The 24,207-nt window shown below is 37.2% G+C and overlaps 1 protein-coding gene across 2 annotated transcripts in view; it reads right to left on the bottom strand.

Moving 5' to 3' along the window:
- CFAP54 (cilia and flagella associated protein 54) overlaps positions 1–24,207 on the bottom strand; it is a 380,731-nt gene that overhangs the window by 132,711 nt on the left and 223,813 nt on the right. For both annotated transcript variants that reach the window (XM_030939210.1, XM_030939211.1), the window contains 6 exons: positions 13,930–14,035; positions 11,427–11,574; positions 10,456–10,613; positions 10,105–10,284; positions 9,874–10,000; positions 172–327 (listed from right to left, as the gene is read on the bottom strand). In XM_030939210.1, coding sequence (XP_030795070.1) covers positions 172–327; positions 9,874–10,000; positions 10,105–10,284; positions 10,456–10,613; positions 11,427–11,574; positions 13,930–14,035 — 875 coding nt within the window. The remainder of the gene's footprint in view (positions 1–171; positions 328–9,873; positions 10,001–10,104; positions 10,285–10,455; positions 10,614–11,426; positions 11,575–13,929; positions 14,036–24,207) is intronic.

Raw genomic sequence — 24,207 nt, 5'->3', positions numbered from 1 at the left:
TCTTTTACCTAAGACTGGATTTGGTGGAGGTACCATTGTGTTAACCATCTCTAAGCCCTTTGTATGTCTGTAATTTTTATAGTCAAGGACCAAATTTTCAAGAATTCTGTTGTTAATAGAAAAAAGAATTCCACAAATTTTATCATAGTTCTGACCCCAGCTGCATTTTACCTTTCTGAAAAAGGATTTCAGCTTCCACCTCATGTTCCTCCACTGCTGTTGTTCTACAGAGCTTCAGTGCCACATCAAACAGACGAAGAGCAGGTAACCACTTCGAGGGGTCCTTCCTTTTATTCTTGTAATATACTTGCTTGGCCACTGTATGTCCTAAAAGAAAAACGGTTGGGTGGGGAAGAACAATACAATACACAGCGTTTATATAACAAGCCTCCAAGTTACCAGACTGCTCTCACAGTAATGAAATCTATCAAGAACTTTGGTAGTTTTTACAGGTTTTAGCATCCAATAAATGTTTTAAAGACTTATAATACCCAGTATTTCAATGAATTACAGTAATAACCCTTTGAAATTTTTTCTCTGATACATTTCTAACATGTTTTCTTATTTTTTAAATGAAGGATAATCTCTCAAAATCCTTTCTTTCTAAAATTTCACAATGCTCTACACAACAACTTTCATGCTGCTAAGATGAGGTTGTTAATAGGGAAACACCCAGAAATTTTATGTTGTTCCCAATAAAATGTGCAAATAGTAACAGGCAGTAATTTTCTTTCTATTAAGCATTATAGTGGTTACTTGCTTTGTGTGTTTTGTTTTGGTTTTTTGTCATCTCCACTAGACAGCAAACCCATGATGGTCAAGGGCTACATGCTACGTTTTTATTAGGCCCCATCATTATTTAACATGTTTTTACTAAAAAACCATTGTATGGAAGAGACATTAGACTTTATCTGTGTGACCCCAGAGCCAGACAGGCAGACACTTATTCAACAAATATTTTCTAAGTGCTTAGGTACTTGATAAAAACGAAAACAGAAAATAGTAAGAGCTAAGATTTATTAAACATGTCCTACGTGCCAGTCACCCTCTGAAGGACTTAAATGCATTATTCATATGATCCCCACAACTCTGAGTGGGCACCATTATCAAGCTTATTTGACAGAGGACAAAGTAGTAGTTCAGTGAGGTTTCAGCAACTCTCCCAAGGTTAGATGGTTAGTAAATAGAAGAGCTATAATTTGAACCTAGGTAGTCTGGCTCCAGGCCCACAGTCTAAACTACAACATTGCACTATCTCTTAAGAGGGAGGTCATGAAGCCTAGTGTTTTGTTTAATGGAGAATATGAATAGCCAGACAGGCAATCAAAATACTGCATGGCCAATTGTGCAGCAGATAAAGCACGGGGTACTTTGCTAGCAGGCCCAGATTGGGGAAGGTCAGGGAAACTGTCTCAGAGAATGTGGCTGTCTAGGCTGAAAGCAGATTAACAACTTCTCTTTGGTAATTTTAATGAACAAAAAAGTTGGCATAAAGAGGAGAAGGCAAGTAGGGGAAATAATTAATTGATAGGATAATGGAACACACGATAAAGCAATATAAACAGAAATGCAGTGTAGGACTCTGATACAGATACTGAATTCTAGCTGAAGCACTGGATCCTGGCCAGTCATTGGTGCTACCACGTCACTGAGGCTTTAAACAAGTCCCCACATGCCTCTAAACCTTGAGCGTCCTCTGAAAAAATGATTGAAATATTGGGTATTATATGTCTTTAAAACATTTCTTGGCTACTAAATGATAAAAAATAAAATGCAGCAGAACTACAAAATCGTGAGGTATCTTTAGGTTCTGAAATTTTCTAATTCCAAGCTGCTATGCCCTACAAAGGATGTATTTTTTTAAACCTAGAACTTTTTGTAAACGTTTAATTCAGGAATGTGCTATGTGAATGGCAGGATGATGGACAGCCTCAGTCTCTCTCTCTGTCTCTCTTTCTCTCTCATCCAGGAAGAAGTTACTGAGTCCTTACTCTGAACCAGGCAGGAGGGCAGCACACTGATGAGAATACAGTGATGACAAAGTGAATACGGAGAAGAAGAAGAATATGCAGATGAAAAGCCCTGCTTCTAGGAAGCTCCCAGAAGAGTAAGGAGGCCAGGCACGGAACAGGAAGAACAGCTGACATCTACAAAGCTCTTAAAACAAGGGAGGAGGTGCCCTTCTAAATATGTTATGCATGCCACTCACATCATCCCAGAGGCCAATGACATTGGCACTCACCCACATTTTATAGGAGAGGAAACGAAAACAAGGGAAGTTAAATGACTTCTTCAAGGAATTGAATAAGAATTCCTTCTTAGAGCCCACACTCTTAACTTCAACAATTATCAACTGTGATTGGATCCCAGGTTAGAAGGGAAATAAAAGATATGCCAATTTGTTCAGCACAACCATATTTCAACATCTCCCCTTTTAGTATATTTCACTTATTGTTTCCAATTATACCAAATATCAATGTAAGACAAAAATAACAAATACTTTATGTCATCATGCCACATATATGTATATATAATGTATATTAGTATTATATAGTTTATATTATATATTAGTGCCATATGATGAGATATATATGATATGGTATTATATATAATATGATAATGTCACTAATATATAAAAATAATACTTGAATTGTCTTCTAGATTTTTGTTAAAATTAGAATTGTTACAGAAATTATGAACTATTTTCTCTCCCTCCCTAACCAGATAATAGGCTTCCTGAGGGCAGAGATGAGGACTGGCTTCCTAGTACATCCCCACTCCCCAGCATCGTTCTTGCATATAAGTGGCCCTCAATGAATGTTTGCTGATTAAATAAACACAAGAAATGCAAGTAACTTTCATTCACTCCTATTATACAATCAGTAATCTACTTTTTCATGTAATAAGGAAGCTCAAGGTTCAGTCATTAATTTTAAAAAGATTTTAAATAACCATGATGTTTATTTTTGTATTATAAAAATAATCTCTAAATGCCTTTTTCTATCAGAGACTTTCACATGAAAAAATTTTTAAGTGGCCCATTCGTGTGACATAATCTATACTATAAAGGAAAATTGTCAAGAAAGCATCAAGCCACAGCTGATTTTATGCTTTATAATATTTAAGTGCTCCTTTTTCCAGTAAACATCAACTCTGTGAAAAAGACGTTATAAAACTGATGTTGTTTTGACAGAAAAGCTGCTTTGGGTTTTGTTTTTTAAGTCTGTGTTTAATATAATACACCAGGACGCAAGCTGTTCAGCCTCAAGTGACTCTAAAACATAGCAACAGTATTGTCATTGAGTGGTGACACATCCTCAAGATTAGTAAGTCAGAAAGTACAGAATATATTTGATTTAACACAATCTGTACAATTTAACACAATCTGTACCTTAAGCTCCTGCAGAAATCAAATGTCCTGATAATTGAAGAAACTGTAGACTGAAAATACAGAAAAATAGCTCTCATGAGATCAGCAGGCTGGAAGGAATTCAAGAGGCCAATTAAGTCAGCCTAACTTCATAAAGGAGGAAACGTAATATAAAGGGGAAGCAATGCATGTAAAGTAATAAAATTCATATCTGATGATGATCATCAACATATAATAACAATGATCAATAATAATAATGAGAGGGAGGAATAGAAGGGAGTTGGGAGATTCTGCACAGATGATAGCTTGGGCATGCCCTTGCTGCCCTCCCTTTCCCAATCCAATCCAACAATCAGCTTCTCCAGAGCTGCTGCTGCTGCTGCTACTGCTGTTGCTGCAGGAGGCAGGTGGGTCATAGAAGGTGACAGGTAAGAACAGATAGAGCTGGTACAGGATCTTCTGCACTCTGGGATGGACAAGACCCTGGGAACCAGGTGCAGGCAGCCATGGATCAAAGATCAGGGACAGCATCCAAAAAGAGCTTGGAACAAGGTCTCTAGTTCCAAAGAGTGACAGCTCTGGCTGGCTGCCTTCTTGGTTTCTCAGGACCTGTGAGGGGCTTGAAGGTGGCCTGAGTCCTCTCCACTCCTGAAACTAAAGAATATTGACCTTTGCTGCTTCTCCTGGTGCCTTACAGGGAATTGAACTTTTGAAGTCTGGTATAGAACTAACCCATATAGGCAGAATTAGCTATTCTTAACCACCACTTGCAGCATGGCCACTACTGAAATTAATCCAACAGCTAGACATGACTCACAACAAATGGACAAAGGGAAACAGCCCAGCAAAAAAGATCCAGCAGCTGGCAAGAGGAAGAACAAATACAACCCCCAGAAAAGGTGGCAGCAGTAAAATAAAACTATTAAAATTCAGACAACAAATCAAAAAAGTAAGAGTATGTATAGAGATATAAAGTTTTCAGATAATTTTGAGAAGATGGTCAATACTGAAACCTAAATTAATAATCAGAAAGATCAAGTGGAAGTAAAAGAGTTCAAGTTATAGATGATAAAAATAAATGGAAATTATAAAGGAAAACATAATAGACTTAGAAGACAGATCAAGACTTGACATATAAATTATAATAGTCAACACTCAATAGTGCTTACTATGGTCCAGGCACTGGTCTAGGCATTTAACATCTTCTTAACAATCCTATCAAGTAAGTGCCATTATTAACCCCTGAATGTTTGTGTCCCCTTAAAATTCTCATGTTGAAATGTAACCCCCACATGATGCTATTAGAGGTAGAGACTTTGGGAGGTGATTAGGTCATGAGGGCTCTGCCCTCCTGCATAAGATTACTGTCCTTATGAAAGACAAGAAGACAGACTTGTCCTTATAAAAGACAAACTTGAGAAAGCCCATCTGCCCCTTCCACCATGTAAGGACACATAGAAGGTACCATCTATAAAGCAGAGCCATCCTTCACCAGACACCAAATCTACCATTGCATTATTCCCTTGGACTTCTCAAACTCCAGAGCTGTGAAAAATAGGTTTCCACTGTTTATAAATTACCCAGTCTAAGGCATTTTGTTACAGCAGTCAAACAGACTAAGACACTCTCATTTTTGAGATGAGGAAATTAAGGCATAAAGAAGTTAAGTCACATGCTTAAGATCTGAACCTAGGCCAGATGGTTCTCGATGTACTAGTAACTGAAGAAGAAGAAAGAACAGAGAGTTACTAGGCAATAATTAAGCAAGAAGAAATTTTCTGACAGCTGGAAAGAGATTTACCTGCAGATTGAAAGTGCTCACTGATTTCTAGGCAGAGAAAGAAAAGGCATATACCCAGACATATGCTGGTAAAATTACTGAGCTACAGAGACAAAAGAGAAAATCCTGTAAGTTTTCAGAAAGAAAGAACAAATTTCTTACCAAAAGAAAATGGAAATTAGACTGACACTGCAGTTCTCATTTGAGACACTCAAAGCTAGAGATGATGGAATAATCTCTAACAAACCCTGAGAAAAAACAGCCACACCCAAAAATTCTGGTACTGAGTTGAGAGCACATCACTCACCTGGTAGGGTTCAAGAAAGGTATTTGCGGAGAACATGGAATCAGAATATAATCTGAGGAAAACACTTAAAAAGAAAGAGAAAAGGATCCAATCAATAACCTATGAAGCAGAACAGAGACTGAAAGACTCTAAAGGCTTTGAAGATGAATGAAAAGAAGGAGGCAGGAAGAACAGCAGCACTTTCTCAGTGGTATAATGACTAGGATTAGATATTAGAAATTAGAAATAGAGTTTCTTTAAAAAGGAAAGAAATAGTTCAAAGGAAAAGCATCAGGATACTTTGATTAAAAAGTACTAAATTATCTCAGTAAAATCTAGGAGATAGAGTAGAGAGGAAGGAGCAAAAATTCTAGAGATTTCTAGATGGTGAGATTAATGTAGGAAGGTAAAATTCATCACAGTCTCATCTAATTGGGGATGGCCTATGAGGGAAACAGGTAAGAGCCTCTTGGTGAGAGGAAAGTTGGATCGGGTATTACAGTAGGGAACCACATGTCTGAGTCTGCAGAATGGGAAAGGAAAAGTACAATGAATGTCTAAAATAACAGAAAAAAAGGTCATAAAAACAACTTGATCAAACTGACAAAGATAAAGAAAATAAAGTAAAATAAGTAGTAAAGATAAAGTAAGATGTAAGAAATAACAACAACTGTACTACCATTTATTGCATGACTGTTGTGTGCCAGGCACTGTTTAATACTACATATATTTGATTTTATTTCATTATTTCAAATATATAGGGCATATAGCCTACCTCCATTTTGCAGATAAGGCATGAAGTCTAAGAGCTTGGATAACTTCTAAGATCAGACAACTAAGAAATAGTAACGCCAAGATTCAGGCCTAGGTCCTTCAGATCCCAAATTTTCATCTAACCAGCTTGCTCTGCAGTTTCCTATTTCTAATAACCTGCGCGTTAGTTTTTTTTCCACAGCCCCGTCCACTAGATCCTTTTCAAATATTTGAAAAGGAGCTAACATTTACTGAGCACATACTATCTGCCGGAAATGGTAATTGGTGCTAAATGCTTCATTTTCATTAGGTTTATACCTTCACTGAAACATTTTTCTTGAGCAATTTTTTGTTACAAAAGTTAAATGTATTCATTGTACTTCACTGTAGCAGATTAAAGGACAGAGAGAAGCAAAAGAAGACAATAAACATCATCCATAATCACACCTGCCAAGGGGAGTCCCTATTTTCCAATGATCTTTTGATGTATACAATGAATATTTTATAATTTTGTGTTATATATGTTCCAATGTAGTATGAACACCTTTCCATTGTGTAAAAATTATTCTGCAACATTATTATTAGTGGTTGCATAGTAGTCTAATGATGAATGAAATCTGAAAGCACCATTATTGATTGATTGCTTGATTTCAGGCACTGTGCTAGGTGCCCGGGATATCAAGTGAACAAAACAAAATCGTTGCCTTAAGAAGCTTATGTTGTAATGGAGGCTTCAAACAAGCAAGTAAGTTGTCCTTAACAACCAACGTGGTGAGCGTTACAATAAGAATAACCAGTTAGAAGGGGGGTGAGACACCTCAACCAGTCTTGGGGTTCAGGTAAAGCTTCCTGGAAGAAGTGATACTTAACTGAAATCTGAAGGATGGACAAAGTTTAAGGAAATGTATTTGCATGAGTGGGAGCCAGTGGGTAGTGGGGAGGAGAGGGAAAAGAATGATATGGTAAGAATGAGATTTTGGGGGAAGATTATTCCTAATGGAGAAAATCACATGTGCAAAGGTGTAAAGCAAGCACACATCACCACATGCATCATGTGCAGTCACAGTGATTCAGTGTGACCAGAGGGTTGGGTGGGAAGGGGCACATGTCACCTTGGACCACATCATAAGAAGCCTTTTAAGCTAGAATAAATAGAGATCATTTACTTAAAGGATAGCCTAGGGAAATAGAAAGGTAATTATGGGTAGGAAACCAGAGAGGGAGATGGAAAATTGGGAGAATGCAGCACCTGAGAATCCAGAGAGAGCAGAGTTTCAGGAAGTTGTGATTGGTGTCAGCAATGTTAAATGCCTTGGAGGGTCTGAAAACTACTTGTTGGAATTATAGATTAAGTCCTTGGTGACCAACTCAAGAGTGATTTCTCTGGTCCAAATCCAGAATGAAGTGGCATTAGGGGTGAATGAGAGGGGAGGAAAGAAGAGGAAGAGAGCAGACTCTACCCTTAAGGAGTCCGGCTGGAAGGACATTTTGTGAGAATGACAGAGGCTTACAGTAGGTTTGTTATTGTTTTGCTGTTGTTGTTGTTCGTGTGTTTGTTTAGTTTGGTTTTTTACTGGTGGATATTTGAAAATATTTACAAACTGAGGGAAGGAGGGAAAAGGATGTGTTGAGTAAGGAAGGTAGAAAATATGTGAGAGAGGGGTAAAAGTGCCACAGCAATGTCTCCAGGAAGGACAGAGCCAACTAGGAGCTACAGCAAGGCCAAAAGGCTCAGCAGCATTGATAAAGAGGCAGGCTCCTCCCCTAAGAAAAGAGAGAGGCAGAAGGAGGCTGGAGTCATTAACCATGATCACAAAACAGAGTTAGGCCGATACATGGTTTTCCCACTGCAGGGAAACTATACCACCCACCTGGGATTGAAAATACTATTATCAGCCAGTCCACTAGTTAAGGTACTAACTAGAGTATTGTGAAGGAACATAAGATGCTGTCTCTTCAAAGGACCTTGACTCATAAAAATATGAAGACTTTTGACAGTTCCTATATTTGTAAGATACAATTTTATTTCTTAAACTTTTACAAACGAATTATCAGAGCTTCCAAAAAAATGAATATCACATTCATTAACACATTTATTTAAGCTATTTTTATTGACAAATGGTATCTAATTAAACTAAAGAGCTTCTGCACAGCAAAAGAACCTATCATCAGAATGAACAGACAACCTACAGAATGGGAGAAAATCTTTGCAATCCACCCATCTGACAAAGGTCTAATATCCAGAGTCTACAAAGAACACAAACAAATTTGCAAGAAAAAAAAATTTAAAAATGGGCAAAGGACATAAATAGACATTTCTCAAAAGACATGCATGCAGCAAGCAAACATGAAAAAAAGCTCAACATCACTGATCATTGGAGAAATCCAAATCAAAACCACAATGAGATACTATCTCACACCAGTCAGAATGACTATTATTAAAATGTCAAAAAACAACAGATGCTGGCAAGGTTGCAGAGAAAAAGGAACGCTTTTACCCTGTTGGTGGGAGTGTGAATTAGTTCAACCACTGTGGAGACAGTGTGGTGATTCCCCAAAGACTAGGGGCAGAAATACCATTTGACCCAGCAATCTCATTACTGGGTAATATCCAAAGGAATATAAATCATTCTATTTTAAAGATACACGCAAGCATATGTTCATGGCAGGACTATTCACAATAGAGAAGATATGGAATCAACCTAAATGCCTGTTAATGATAGACTGGATAAAGAAAATGTGGTACATATACACCATGGAATATTATGCAGCCATAAAAAGAAACGAGATCATGTCTTATGGATGGAGATGGAAGCCATTATCCTCAGCAAACTAACACAGGAACAGAAAACCAAACACTGCATGTTCTCACTTGTAAGTGGGAGCTGAATGATGAGAACACATGGGCACATCGGGGGGGATGACACACACTGGGACCTACTGGGAGGTAGAGGGAGGGAGAGCATCAGGAAGAATGGCCAATGGATGCTGGGCTTAATACCTAGGTGATAGGATGATCTGCACAGGAAACCATCATGGCACACATTTACCTAAATAACAAACTCGCACATCCTGCACATGTGCCCCTGAATTTAAAATAAAAGTTGAAGAAAGAAAATAAATAATAAAAATAAACTATTTTTTTTGTTCACAGGCATTAAATTAGCATTTTTAAAGATATAAGTACTTCATGGCATCAGTTATAAAATACATAATGCATTTAACACATTCCTTTCCAAAATCTTCTTTAACAGTTAGTTATAATTTAAATATGCTAGATAACAGATTAGTGAACAAAAAAAGTTTTATTTAAGAAATGTATTTTGTGTTTGTAGGATTTTTTTCAGTAAAGTTACTGAATTGCACAGCAATTTTGAAGTAAATTCTGTGGGCATAATTTTAATCCAAAAGACTGATGACCTGGATAAAGTGTGTAGACCAAGTAGTTACACATGTTATATTAAGGTAATCAACCACATACTTTATTCAAATATAAAGACCATCTATACATCACACAGTCTGGCATATGATAAGTGATCAAAAACTATTATTGGTTAAATAAATGGAGCCTGAGCATTCATAAATATTGCCTCTTTTAAATGCACTCATATGATAGCCTGTCTAAAAATAACTTAAAATTTTTTATCAGTTATTCTAGTGCAATATAAGCTTAAATGTTCTTACCAATTCTCATTTTTACTTTGGCCAATAACATGACATGGGGAAGATAGATATTTTTCAAAGGCTGTAATGGATTTGCATATTTAGTGTTTGATGAACAAAATTCAATTGTTTCTCCAAAAGTTAGCATCTATTAAAAAAAATTGTAATGAGCAATTAGTTGATGTGGTTTGGAATAGGAAGAAAGAGAGAAAAGTAAGTTTCCATGTCTTGTGGACACAAAAGGATTCTCACCTGTTCAGTTAGAATGCGATGAGCCCGAGTCAACAAATTTAATTTTCCTGTTTTTGAAAAGGGAGATTCCTTGAATTTCTCAGCTTTGGTTAAGTCATCCAGCAAAACTAGGCTTCTTGCCAGGGTTAGCCGTGATTGAGGAGAAATAAATTCATTTCCTTCCAGCAAATGTATTATATCCTATTAAAATAAAATTATTCATTGTGATAGTACTGTTTCCAATTCACTGAAACAAGAGCTGGTCATGTTAATTGTTATGCATTCAGTACCTAATGGAATTTGAAATTCTCTCCTTTTGTTCTAACAGGAATCCCTCCCTGACTATAAATATGAACAAAGCTTCCTTTCTACCTGAAGGTTTGTTATGATTTCTGCCCTTAAATGCTTTTCTTGTAGGCCAAGAATTACAGCTTGAGTCAAGAATTCAGCCTGCAGTTCCGTGTCGCCTGCACTTTTTGCCTCCATACACACTTCATTGATGAGGCTCCGGCAATCTGTCATATCATCCTCTAAAATAAACAAATGCAGTTATTTAAAATGCATTGAAAGAGTAAGAAGTTATACATGTGTAATAGCCCCAATTTTCATCACTGAAATATTGTATAATATCAAAGAACAGGACAGTATATTAAGATGGAAAACAGACTCTACATGAAACATAGAAAATAAATGTGTTGTACTTTGTGGGAAAGTACTTTAGGAGTTTCTAGTGCTCCAAAAATGATGATATCGCATGAGATAATTTAATTTGGAAGATGGATAGAAATGAGTGAACAGATAGGTATACAAATAAATAATGATTAATCACTCCAAGAACTAACATTTACATGTGCCAAGCTGTGATCTAAGACAGTATAAATTTAACCCATTTAATTCTAACAATAATCCTAGAAAGTACGTACAATCATCTCCATTTTACAGGGTAGGAAACTGAGTAAGGAGGATTTAAGAGACTTGGCTAAGAAAGGCTTGGCAAGGAAGTGGTGGATCCAATATTTGAACCCAAGTGGGTTGGCTCCAGTAATCTGTGCTCTTCGCTTCTACACTAGTTGCCTTCCCAGATGACAAGAAGACCTGGGCATTCGTATTTTGAAATTGCTTTACCTGTTTTGCATACATTAGTAAGATATATGCCACTTTCAATGATACAAAGGGCTGTTAAAAATATTCTTATATATTAATAACCTGAATTTTTAATTCTATAAGCAGATCAAGCTAGAAAGTTATAAAAAGTTAACATAATAAAATACATCCCAATAAACCCCTCTTCACCTATGTAAAATTAATTTTTATGAAAACATTCAATAAGCAAATGTTTATACCTTTCACAATTCCAATGCCATGAATCTGTGCAACAAACGCAGTCACCAATGCTAAGCGGCACCTCAACCACAGATGAATATTGAAATACTCTCGGGCATTTAGGGAAATAGGATCTAAAAACTCATTGTCATCTTTATTTTCAGTGGCCTAAACAATATTAAAATGATAGTTATCTTTCCATTTAATAATGTCAAGGTTCTAAACTAAGACTAAATGTAAGTTTAAAAGGCATCTGGTATCATTCCACAGTATCAAAATTTTTAATTTAGAAATGATTCTTGCACATTCTATAAAATATAAAAAATATTCAAAACAAAATCATCCACAATCCAACAATCCTCTATTAACATTTTAGCATACTGTTTTTCAACTTTCCTTTTCTCTCTGTACCCATTGTTGAAAAATAGTTTTGCAGTGTGAATTTCTCACTGCAAATTATATTATCAGCAGTTTCTATGTCATGAAAAGTTTTTGTAAATGTCATTTTAAGGGCTAAAAAATAAATAATATTCACTAATATTCATTTAGTTATTATGTGTCAGGTACTGTGCTACATGCTTTGTATATATTATCTCATTTAACCCTCCTAACAGCCAAAGAGGTATTATAATCATTTCCATTTTACAGTTGGGAGAACTGAGACCTAGGAAGGTTAACTATCTTGCCTAAATACTGTCGTATTTTGATGGAGGTGGGATTCCAACCTGTGTCTTCCTGCCTTTAGAGTCCATAGTCTTAATCCACTGTGTCATGTTACTGTATGCTGCTCATATTCCAAACAGGTATTGTAATTAATTTGCCACCCTCAATATTACACTTTACAAAGAGGTGACAAATGTCCAGAGCTGAGAGCTAGGAGAGATGTGCAAAGAAAGCTATTTCTGGGGGAGTAGAGTCCATTGTAGACACTGGAAACTTTAAAATCGTTTAGAACAACTGCCATTTGTTCTAAGTATTTCCTGCTATGCATTTCTGACAGCTCCTTGTGTACAACCAATCAGCAACACGTGCTAGCCAGGAGTAGCTAATAGGGCCTAAAGGGGCTCAAATGCAGGTGGGTAGTACAGGAAAAGTAGGGCAAGCTGTTCCCTGGAAACAAGGGTAAGTAGTCAACAGGCCTGGCACCATGGCTCACACCTGTAATCTCAGCACTTTGGGAGGCCAAGGCAGGTGGATAACCTAAGGTCAGGAGTTCGAGACCAGCCTGACCAATATGGTGAAACTCTCTAAAAACACAAACATTAGACAGGCATGGTGGCAGGCTTCTGTAGTCCCAGCTACTCTGGAGGCTGAGACAGGAGAATTGCTTGAACCCAGGAGGCAGAGGTTGCAGTAAGCTGACATTATGCCACTGTATTCCAGCCTGGGCGACAAAGCAAGACTCCGTCTCAAAAAAAAAACAGAGTAAGCAGTTGACAGAGGCCCACAGGGAGGATAGTGATTCGAATGGGCACAAGAAGTACTCAAAGAGTCTAGTATGTAGATTAGCAATACAGAAAAAAATGCCCATCAGTATAACTTAATCACTCAAAGCTCAGATTTCCTGTCACTAATGAAAAGACAGGTCACATTAATCTTAATCAGGGTTTCTCAACCTCAGCACTACTGACCTATTCTGGGCCAGATAACTGCTGTGGAGGGCTGTACTGCAGATTATAGGAAGTTTAGCAACTTCCCTGGCCTCTACCTAATAGATGCCAGTAGCACCCCTCTCCACCCAGTTGTGACAACCTAAAATATCTCCAGACATTGCCAAATTTCCCCCAGGAGGCAAAATCACCCCCAATTGACAATCATTATTCTAAGTCAATTTTTAGAGTTAGATTGCTTTTAGCATTTTTATTGCTTTCAATATAGTAAGAAATGAGTCTCTACTGAGGACAATTAGTTTTGCTAATTTGTAATGATGCTAGATATTAGCGATTTTATTAGTAATGCTTGAAATAATGAGCAAGGGTTCTATGTGATGAATCTCTATATTTCAGTCCTAAACAATCCTGTATTGTTAAATTACTTGGTCTTATCAAAGCCTAATCAGAGAATATGTGACATCAGTTGTCAGATTTGAGAGCTTAAATGGAAGACTCTAACTATGAGGAATCCAAAGCAGGAAACAGCACAGGTATCTGACTGGCAACGCTAAGGCAATAGATTCAAAAGCGGAATGAGGAGCAAGTCTTGGGAAACAACTTTATTTGCTAGGTAGATCAAAGCTAGATTAATATAATGGTACATCTGGGACTTTGGATGGGACTTTAGTAATTATTATATCCCAATTCCATCAGTTCACAAATGAGATTATAAGTTTTTTTAAATTAAGAGATTTGTCCAAAGTATGCCAATAAATAAATAGCATTAATAGGACCTAAATCTTTTTACGCCAAATTCAATGTTTTTTCTACTTTACTCCTTTGCTTCATCTAAATAATTAGACAATTTCCTAGCATGCCAATAGTTCTTATATGATAAGTATTGTAAGGACAGACATTAAGTCATACTTACAGAAGTTCCTGGAGAGACAGGATTCTCTGTGTCATCCTGTACTACCTTCTTTTTAAAAAGTTTTGAATCCTGGAGAAGTGTAAGTGTAGAAAATACTATTGCAGCACTAAAATATAGAATATATTTTAAATGTTATCAGTATTATATTTGTGACATCTGTATGTTATTTCCTAAATCTCTTTCTCCAAAAAACATTCTCACACGCCCCCCCAATAACCCCCAAAACTGTCAGGTGCCATTTCTGCAGGCCCTAATAGCACCCTGGTCTTAACCACACACTAGTACTTGTCATATTTCATTGTCTGAGTATTGCTTCACAGCTAAATTTGTCTTATTCCCTATTGAAATCCAGCATCTAGCATAGTGACTGAGACATAATAGAAACTAAAAAATATTTTTAAATGAGTGAATAGAAGAATAAAGGAGTGACATTTCCAAGATCTAAAACAAAATGTATTGGCAATCACATTTTAATATTTTGTATTTTATGTACATCGGAACGTGATTCTCCAGCTTTCTGAGGTTATAGAACTGTGTTACTTAATGCTATTACACTTAGAAACTCAAGCTTAATTATTGCTTAATCTGTGTCTAGCAGTGCCAGAAAGGAAATGTACTCTATCAAAAAAATGGAGACCAGGAGTTAATAATTTTTTACTTCCTGTTGCTCCATGCATAAATTTGTCTGCATTTTAAGCCATTATATCCTCCTCCCCTGTAGAATAGTAAATTTAACATTGGCATCACACTTCTTCAAAATATTTTAATGGTATATATTAAGAGCCATCTTCTTTTGAAAATGTATTCCAAAACAAAATTCAAAATACAGAACATTCTGTATGTCTGAAGATGCTCATCATACACACATCAAAAAAAAAAAAAAAAAACTGGATGAAGGCCTATGGACAATATGACAATATATCCATCCAATTTCCCCATTTAACAGCTCCACTTGAAAAGTTAAACGACAGTCACATTTAACAGGTGTTATGAGTTGAATTTTGTCTCCCCAAAAGGTATGTTGAGGTCCCAAGCCCCCGTACCTCAAAATGTGACCTTACTCGGAAGTAAGTTCGTTACAGAAGCAATCAAGTTAAAATGAGAACATTAGGCTGGGTCCTAATCCAATATGACTGGTGTTTCTATAAAAAGGGAGGTTTGGGCCGGGCACGGTGGCTCACACCTGTAATCCCAGCACTTTGGGAGGCCAAGGCGGGCAGATCATGAGGTCAGGAGATCGAAGCCATCCTGGCTAACATGGTGAAACCTCATCTCTACTAAAAATACAAAAAATTAGCTGGGCATGGTGGCGGCACCTGTAGTCCCAGCTACTCGGGTGGCTGAGGCAGGAGAATCGCTTGAATACAGGAGGCGGACGTTCTAGTGAGCCGAGATCGCGCCATTGCACTCCAGCCCGACGACAGAGTGAGACCCCGTCTCAAAAAAAAAAAAGGTGGGGGGGGTTATTTGGACATAGAGAGACATGCACAGAGGGAAGGTGATGTGAAGATATACAGGGAGAAGACGGCCATGCAACAGGACTGATGCACCTACAAGCCGAGGAACGCCAAGGACTGCCGGCAAATGCCAGAAGCCAGAAGAGGCAAGTAAGGATTCTCCCCTAGAGCCACCAGAACAAGTGTGGCCCCATTGACACCTTGATTTCAGAAGTCTTGCCTCGAGGACTGTCAGACAATGAAATTCCTAGCTTTCAGCCACCCAGTTTTTGGCACTTTGCTACAACAGTCCTATGAGACCAGTAACAGCAAGTTAAAAGCAGACCCCTCTCGCTTCTATCTCCTCCACCCAAACCCACTCCTCATCCCTGTCCTCCATCCCACAGGCAGAACCCAGGAGTTGCCATGACTTCCTCTCTGTGAGTCGCACTTTACATTCAATCCCTCAACAGACTTCGCCTTCCAAATAGGGCTCCCTCATCTCCTCCACTGCTAACGCCTTCATCCAAGCCGCCATCATCTCCAGGCTGGATGACCACAGTAGCTTCCTAACCAGTTTCCTGCTATGACTCTTGCCCTTGCAGTCCTGGTCTCCATACAGCACCCACAGTGATTTCTTCAAGCTGTAAATCAGATTTACACATTCCAGGGCCCTCCCAATCCCCAGGCTGCAGTCCGTGCTCCATCCTCCTTTGGATCAGTCACTGAGATTCTGGTGCAGTATATGTTCACCTTCATCAGTGTTCATGGATCCTGTAAGAAGGCTCTCAGAATGGGTACATATGCTCAGTGTTTAAATTACATTTCTAAAGCCTATATTTTTGGTCAATATGTTATATTAAAAACTGAAAATATTGTGCTAACATTGGCCACAGAAATGGTCTTTTTTCTCCAAAATGCTTAAAAAAAAAATCATAACTGGTATTTACAAAGTGTTTCCCACCTGACAGGTACTCTATTAAGCACTTTCTGTGAATAAATTCATACACTCCCCACCACAAGTCTACAAGGAATATAAATACAAGTTGAGTATCCCATATCCAAAAATCAAAAATTCTTCAAGATCTAAAGCTTTTTGAGTGCTGACATGACACTCAAAATAAATGCTAGTCAAGACATTTCAGATGTCAAATTTTCAGATTTGGGATGCTCAACTAGAATAATACAAATATTCCAAAATCCCCCCAAAAAATCTGAAATCTGAAACACTTCTTCCCTCAGGCATTTCGGATAAGGGATCCTCAACATGTACTATTATCATCCGTATTTTCCAGATTAGAAAATGAAGACACAGAAATGTTAAATAATTTGATCCAAGTCACACAGTTAGAAAGAGGGGCCAGGTTCAAAACTCAGGCAATCAGCCCCTGACCCTGTACCCTTATTCGTTATTCCATGACACCATCTCTGTCTTTTCACAGTTTCTAACAAGTTTGGTTTTGTTGAATTTTTGCTATCCATATAGAGTTAGTGCCATATTTATGGCTGTTATATAGTCACTGTTGACTGTATCTTTCATCAATATCAATGGTACTCTTGGTGCAGTTCAATGCTTTTTGCCTTGCATCCTATTTAGCATAATACTGATATTGCCATCTTTGCTTCTTTACCTTTTCTTAGTATCTTTGATAACTAAAAATCCTTTTAGTATTAAAGATGTCTGGACCATTTTTGACAGTGATTTATAGTTCAATTTTATATTTACTACTTTGAGTAGCATTCTTCTTCTAAGAAAAGCATCAAACATCCCATCCTTCTGGGACATTATTCTCCTTCTTTTGCCTACCCCCTCTTCTTAGTTCTTAGTGAGGGCTTCCATATTCTTTCATGACCCTGCCTCCTTGGCCATGGTGCTTGGGACCAGGGATGAGCACATGAGCCAAGCTGGGCCAATCAGCTTCCCTGGTATCTGAACCTGAAGCAAGAGACAGTCTTGTGCTCTCTCTGTGGTAAATTTGGGAGCATTCGAAGTCTTGATCTAGTGGCAGACATGTATCCAGTACTGTAGAGGAAGCCAATCTGATCAAATAAAGCTAACACATAAGGCTGAAAGAAAGAAGATGGAATTAGGTGATTCCAGGAGCACTCAAGCCTTTGCTCTCAGTAAACCCTCAGGCCCATCCTTACATCTGTCTTCACCAGCTTTGTAGTCACATGAATCAGAAAGTTTCCCCTTTTGGCTGATTTGGCAGAAGTTGGGATTCTGTCACTTGCAAACAAAACATCCTCACAAATCAAGTGTGTTTCAACAATTTTACATTTATGGGCATAATTAACATGCCTTGTTTTCTTCTATTATTTTATGCTTTCTGAGTGTATTCTTCCTTTTTCCTTTCTTTTGTGTCTTCTGCCATGAGACTATTTCCCTTTTATTTTCCACACTGATTTGAAATATATATATTCTGGTTTAGATTCTAATAGCAGTTATGTTTAATATCTTCCAAAACACACTTCTCCATTAATCCATCTTAAAAACATAATTTCTCTACTCTGCTTCTCTATTTCTCAGTGCATAAAATGAACCAACATATTTTGATTCCCTACACATAGGATGAAGAATTTCAGAATTTTTAATTACCCTATCTCTCCCACATCCACTTGGTTACTATAATCTGATATATTATCCCCAGGTCATTGTTAGTTATCTTTATACTTTATCACCTTTTTCAAGAATTAGTTTTGACATCTGTTTTCAGTTTTGCAAACTTATCATTATTTACACTGAGCCCAAACTAGCTCCAGTACCCACCACTAGTCATTTTTACAGAATCACTGCCTCATTCCTCAGTCTTAACTATGAGACGGATCTCTTCTGTTGGCTGGAGTAGTTCCTTAAGCCCCCACACAGTGTTAGGGTACCTGCCCAGGTTTTTGGATGGTGAATCCCTTCTGAGTTATGCGCTTAGAAGGCAGAGGGACCACTCTTCCTTCCTGGCCCACGATGCTGCTCCTTTCAGGGAATAAAGTGGATGTAGATGATCCCTTGTGGTTCTGACTCCCTCTTCATCTATGGGTACCATTTGAAAAAAAGTTTTCCCATTTCTTACAAAAGTTGAATTACTATGCTTAGTTTTCAATTCTATTAAAGCTTTTGTATTTTTCTATCTCCATGGGGCAACATGTCTTTCAATGGGAAGTTGGTAGAGAACCTATCAGGGAATACTACCCCAATGCTATTTTTCAGGTAGAAATCTGAACCTCATTCATTGCTTTAACTTCACTTTGTAAGTGGATAGATATTTTTCCAGGTGTATACATACTAGTTATAATTTCTTCTTTTTGATGAAAAGTTTATGGTATTTGACCATTTATCAACAGTGTCTTTTTATCAATTTTATCAGCAATTTTATGTAAAAATGAAAGGAACTAGTTGTCATATTTACTGGAAGTAAAGTCTTGTTTTTCCATGTATTGTTGGTGTAATTGTTTTTGTTGTTATTGTACTTATAAAAATTAAAATATTTCACAGATTAAATCAGTTGACATTTTTCTTTCTAGTCAGTTGTAATTTTAGAGATGTATCTTTCTAGAGATTCTCTTATTTAATTGTATTTTTTTCTACTTAAAAAAAACTTTTTAGTTCATGTGAAATAACCTAATTTTTAAAAATTCATACACTGGAGAGAGAGTGGTCAAATCCCACTTTTGCCATACATTAACTGTGTGATCTTGGGAACCCCAATTAACAATCTCATCATCTATAAAGCGGTAATGATGATAATAACAGTGCAAACTTCATGACATGAGATTATTATAAGGATTAAATAAGATCTTTCATAAAATAAAGATCTTATTTAATGCTTATAATAATCTAAAAGTACATATTGAGTATCTGCTATGGGCCAGGAAGAAATCTAGGGGCTATGAATACAGTAGTAAAGAAGACAAACAAGAATCCCTGTCTTCATGGAGCTGACATTCTAGTAAGCATGGAGTGTGCTTAGCAAATAGGAGTGCTTGGCAAACAGAGGCACATAATGCACGCTAGCCATTATCATTATTAGTGTATTGAATTGCTCAGGAGAGGTGGGGAGAGACTAAATTGATTTTTTTTTCTAATTTGTTAACATCCCAATCTCTTAGCAGTTACTGAATTTTAAACTCTCAAGATTTTGCTGAGCCATTAAAACGGTTTAGATGTTTGTAGAACATTTTCTAAGATATCATAATTAACTTGTTTTTTATTTAAAATAAAACTAACCAAGAAAATAACAACAACAACAACACACATAGCATGGAGACAGTGTGTGCACAGGAAACGTGCCCTCCCCACACTCTTCCTCCCTCAAGGCTACACACATTTCGGAGGCACCTCATTTACTCAGTAGCTTCCAAGGCTAACTCAGCATGGCTGATAGAAAACCCTGGAAAAAGAAAATGGTACCCATTCCATTCTTCTCATTTTGAAACCCAAATTCTGATTTTAAGAGAAACAAGCTGTGAGGTATGGCATGTTGCTAACCCAAAAATTTAATGAATAAAATATAAGACAAACAGTATGTCCTAATCCACTTGGTACTGCTCAGTTGCAGAATGGATAATTTCTTGTTTCTCCACTACACTAGACAGATAGAAAGTATGCAAGGATTACCTACTGCCAACAGTCTAAAATCCCAAAAGAAAATTTCATTCTGACACAAAATTAAAAGGCCCAAATATTTTTCCATTTAAACAATAGATTAAATATAAAGGAGAATAGGAAGGAACACTTATTAAAACAAACCCCACAGGATTTTGAAAGAAAGAGGCAGCCCTAGAAGAAGTAGAAATACAATTTGAATAACTTTGATCCCATTTATTTCTTATTAACATTCATGACAAAAATGGTCAGTTTGTTCTCATAAAATCTATGCGGCTCACTCTACCTGTCACCCTAGGGAATGTGCCTTTCAATTTCTTTGACACATAGTTTTATTAGAAGTATCATGAAATGTCAAGCTAACCATCATTTGGAAAAGAGACTGTCCAACACTCTCAGCAGTGCCCAAACAGAAGCTCACAGGGGGTAAAGTTCACATGAGAAAAACTCATTCATCTTGACAGTAGGCTTCCCCTAAATGACAACTCTGCTCCAAAAAGGCAATAACATCAAAGTTTTTTGCAGGTTTGTCCCAAGGGCCAGGTTCATGTATTTAAAATAGGAGCTATTCTGATATACTTGAACACTATTTGCATATGTCTATCTGGTTTTCAAATTAAAGTTCTATTATGACAGTCCTTTCTACGGCCATTTTGTAATTTTTAGTTTCTCATTTCATTCTTCCTCCCTAAAAAGAATAAAAACCACTCATATCCTTCATATCAAAAGGGTATAGGATACACAGAGAGCTGAGGAAAGAATGAAGGTAAATGATAAATATTTTCTAGGGCTGCTGTTGCTCTCTGACACATAGTTTAGAAAAAAAAAATGTTCTATAGAGAATTATATAGTAAAAATTTATTCTCCCTTCAAACTCCAATGGGGAAAATGGTATGTTATTACGCTAAGCCTATTCTACTATCAACTATCATATGTCCTTAAAGATAGCTATACATGTGACAATATTCTAAGCCAGTGGTTCTCAAGCTTTTTATTCTCAGCACCTCTTTACACCTCTAAAAATTATTGAGAACCCAAAAGAGCTCCATCAACATTTGCCAACATTAGAAATTCAGCTAAAAATGTCTTAGTTTCCTTAACATTAAATCCTCTTCAAATAAAAATAGTAAACCTATTACATGTTAACATAAATAAAATATTTTATGCAAACAATTATATTTTCAAAAAAGTTCATGAGAAGAATGCCATGGATCTCTCTAATGTCTGGTTTAATAAAAAACAAACTACCAAGTGGCCAGACATGGTGGCTTATGCTTGTAATCCCAGCACTTTGGGAGGCCAAGGCAGGTGGATCACTTGAGCTCAGAAGTTTGAGACCAGCCTGGCCAACATGGTGAAACCCCACCTCTACTAAAAATACAAAAATTAGCCATGCGTTATGGTGTGCACCTGTAGTCCCAGCTACTGAGGAAGCTGAGACATGAGAATCGCTTGAACCCGGGAGGCAGAGGTTGCGTGCGATCAGCTGAGATCCTGCTACTGCACTCCAGTCTGGGTGACACAGCAAGACTCTGAACACACACACACACACACACACACACTCACCCCTACTTAACAGAAGATTGTTCATATCTTTTTCTACACTCAGTCTTTTGTAAAATATTGTTTTGGTTGAAGTGTATGAAGATTAGGAGTCACACAGTCATTGGAAATGGGAGAAGTACATTAACAGCTGCTTCAAATAACTGTTTTAATATTCTTCTTTGATACTACACCAACGTAGTATCAAAGTGACAATTATCATGCGACAAGTGATAGTTTTTTTTTAAGTTTGTTGCAATGTAGAATCTAATACCACATATTGATGAACTTTTCCTACTTTGTTCCATTAAAATCTACTGCTCTATCTTGTTCACTGGGATTTTGTAACATTATGCATCAGTCATTTAGGAAATATTGTCTCCCTGAGTTATATAGATTCACCAAATGTTGAAGTATTTTATTATACAATATTTTTAAAAGTCATGTTTTTAGTATTTTACCAATCTGACAGAAAAAAATCTAAACATTAGAAAATTGTCAAGCTTGTGGTGGCTCATACAAGTCTCCCAAACTTCTAGTTTTCCTGTGAAAGTTTAAATTCTATCATTGGCAACAAATACTATCAGTTCTTTCCCTAGAAGTGGCATACTCACTTTGCTCATTTTCAATAAAATGTTTGCCAAATACTCAAGTCTGAATAACCACAGTTTGTCTGTTGTTTTTCCAATGAAAATGGTATTCCATGTAGAAAGCAGCCTGTCCAACTCTCAATTCAATCACACACATTCTTCTTCAAGTCAACCATCAGCTTTCATAAGCAGCAGACATACCTAGGCATATTTCCCCTATAATATTCCCATAAGATGTTAAAAATATATATCCAAGGAGAGAGACTTATAAGCTCAAGATTTTACTGCCTCACCAGGGGCATTCTTAAGTGAAACTGGCATTTTTTTTTAATTACAAGTGTGCAGGAGTGAAGACAGCAATGACTACTAGTACAGTTTGGGGCTGCTGCTTTGATTCATGGTGAGGCGCCAGAAGTCTTATCATTGTTGCTTCTGTAGCATCAACGTGAAATACACAGTGAATAAGGCAAACGCTGTCTTAGTTTTATTCATACGGTTCTGACCTCATGTACACCCCCATGCCCACGGGGTCTGGGAGACACCCCCAGAGATCTGCAGAGCACACTTTGAGAATCACTGTTCCAAACATTCTTTACAGATTTTCATCACTGTTTAAAAACTACAAAAACTTATAAATCTCCCAACACCTCTGCTGTCATCTAGATTTAGATGTGGTTAGTCATGGAACAGTCTTTAGTCAAAGCTTGTAGGCTCATACTGATGAGATGATTATATGTTTCCAATCAAAGCAAACGAGGATTTCTGCTGAATTGATTTCCCCTTTGGGAAACACATAAGTGGGATTCTCCTGTTTAAAGAGAATGACAGTCAAAGTCTTAAATGTAACTCCTCTTCCAAATTTCAGTTTGAATGGGGTTTAATGTATGGAATTTCATTACAAATGAAAAAAATAAGGAGAGAAAAAAATATTTTTCATCTAACTTGATCATTTCTTTTCTCATTCAGTGACTATATTTTTTCATTTACAGAATTTCTATTTGGCTGTTTTCCAAATTCATTTTATGTTGTCTCATTGTTGCTTTGTAGATTCTCTTCTATCCTTCCTATCTTTGAACAGTTTATTTCTTGGGCTGTGAAGTCTGCCATTTATTGTGTCTGCTAACTCTCTGTTATGACTGTTTCTTCATCTGATTTATAATATTTGACTCGGTGCTATCTTTAATGGGAGTTATTTTCCATAGAAGTCTTGCATTTCCTGGGTTAACCTCTATGAGACTGTTCAGGGTTTACCTCTGCTCCAGCTCTATGATGTCAGGACCATTTTAAACTAACTTCTCAGGGTTTCTGCATTTCATGGATGCTGCCAATTTCGACCCCACAATTTCTAATGGCATCAGCCTGGGGAACTGATTTATCTTGGGTGACATTTTGCAACTGTGTTCCTGGCAGGCAGCTAGTCTCCTGGCTAGCCCCCAGAGACTATTCTGTATTCCCAAAGTAGAGGATAACTTTATTCTGTATCAGAGAAAAAGAGAAGACTGGACTGGCCTCCTAGTCTGCTGTGTGCCAATCATATCAGAACATCTGTACTGGGTCTTTTTCATTATCATCTCTCTCATCTCAAGAGAATTTGTCTTCACCCTACTTCTACCAATTGCAGTCACCATCTTTCTCTACTCTCCTTCATAGTAAAACTCTTCTAAAGAATCATCTTTATTTGTGGGCTCCGATTTATCTCTTCCCACTCTCTCATAAATCACTCTAAACATAATCTTTCCCAAGCATCTTCTAAAGTTACTCCTGTGAAGGTCACCATTGGCCTCCATGCTAAATCCAGGGGTCCAAACCTCTATCCTTACCTTACTCAATCTATCAGAAGTTTGTGGCACAGTTGGAGAATGTGGTCACTCCATTCTCCTCGATCACTTTCTTCACTTGGCTTTCAGGATTCCATAATCTCTTGGTTTTCTCCTATCTTACTGGTCACTTCTTCTCAGTCTCCTTTCCTGGTTCCTCATTTTCTCCCCAGTCTCATAAAGTTGGAATACGAAACTCAGGGCTTGGTCCTTGGTCCTTTTCTCTCTTCCATCCATTTATACTCCCTAATGGAACTCATCCAGTATTAAAATGCTGTCTTTATTTTTTTTTT

The sequence above is a fragment of the Rhinopithecus roxellana genome, chromosome 10 (assembly GCF_007565055.1).
Source record: "Rhinopithecus roxellana isolate Shanxi Qingling chromosome 10, ASM756505v1, whole genome shotgun sequence".
NCBI classification, from domain to species: Eukaryota; Metazoa; Chordata; class Mammalia; order Primates; family Cercopithecidae; genus Rhinopithecus; species Rhinopithecus roxellana.
The sequence above is the reverse complement of the archived record's forward strand: the minus strand, read 5'-3'. Positions and strand labels throughout refer to the sequence as shown.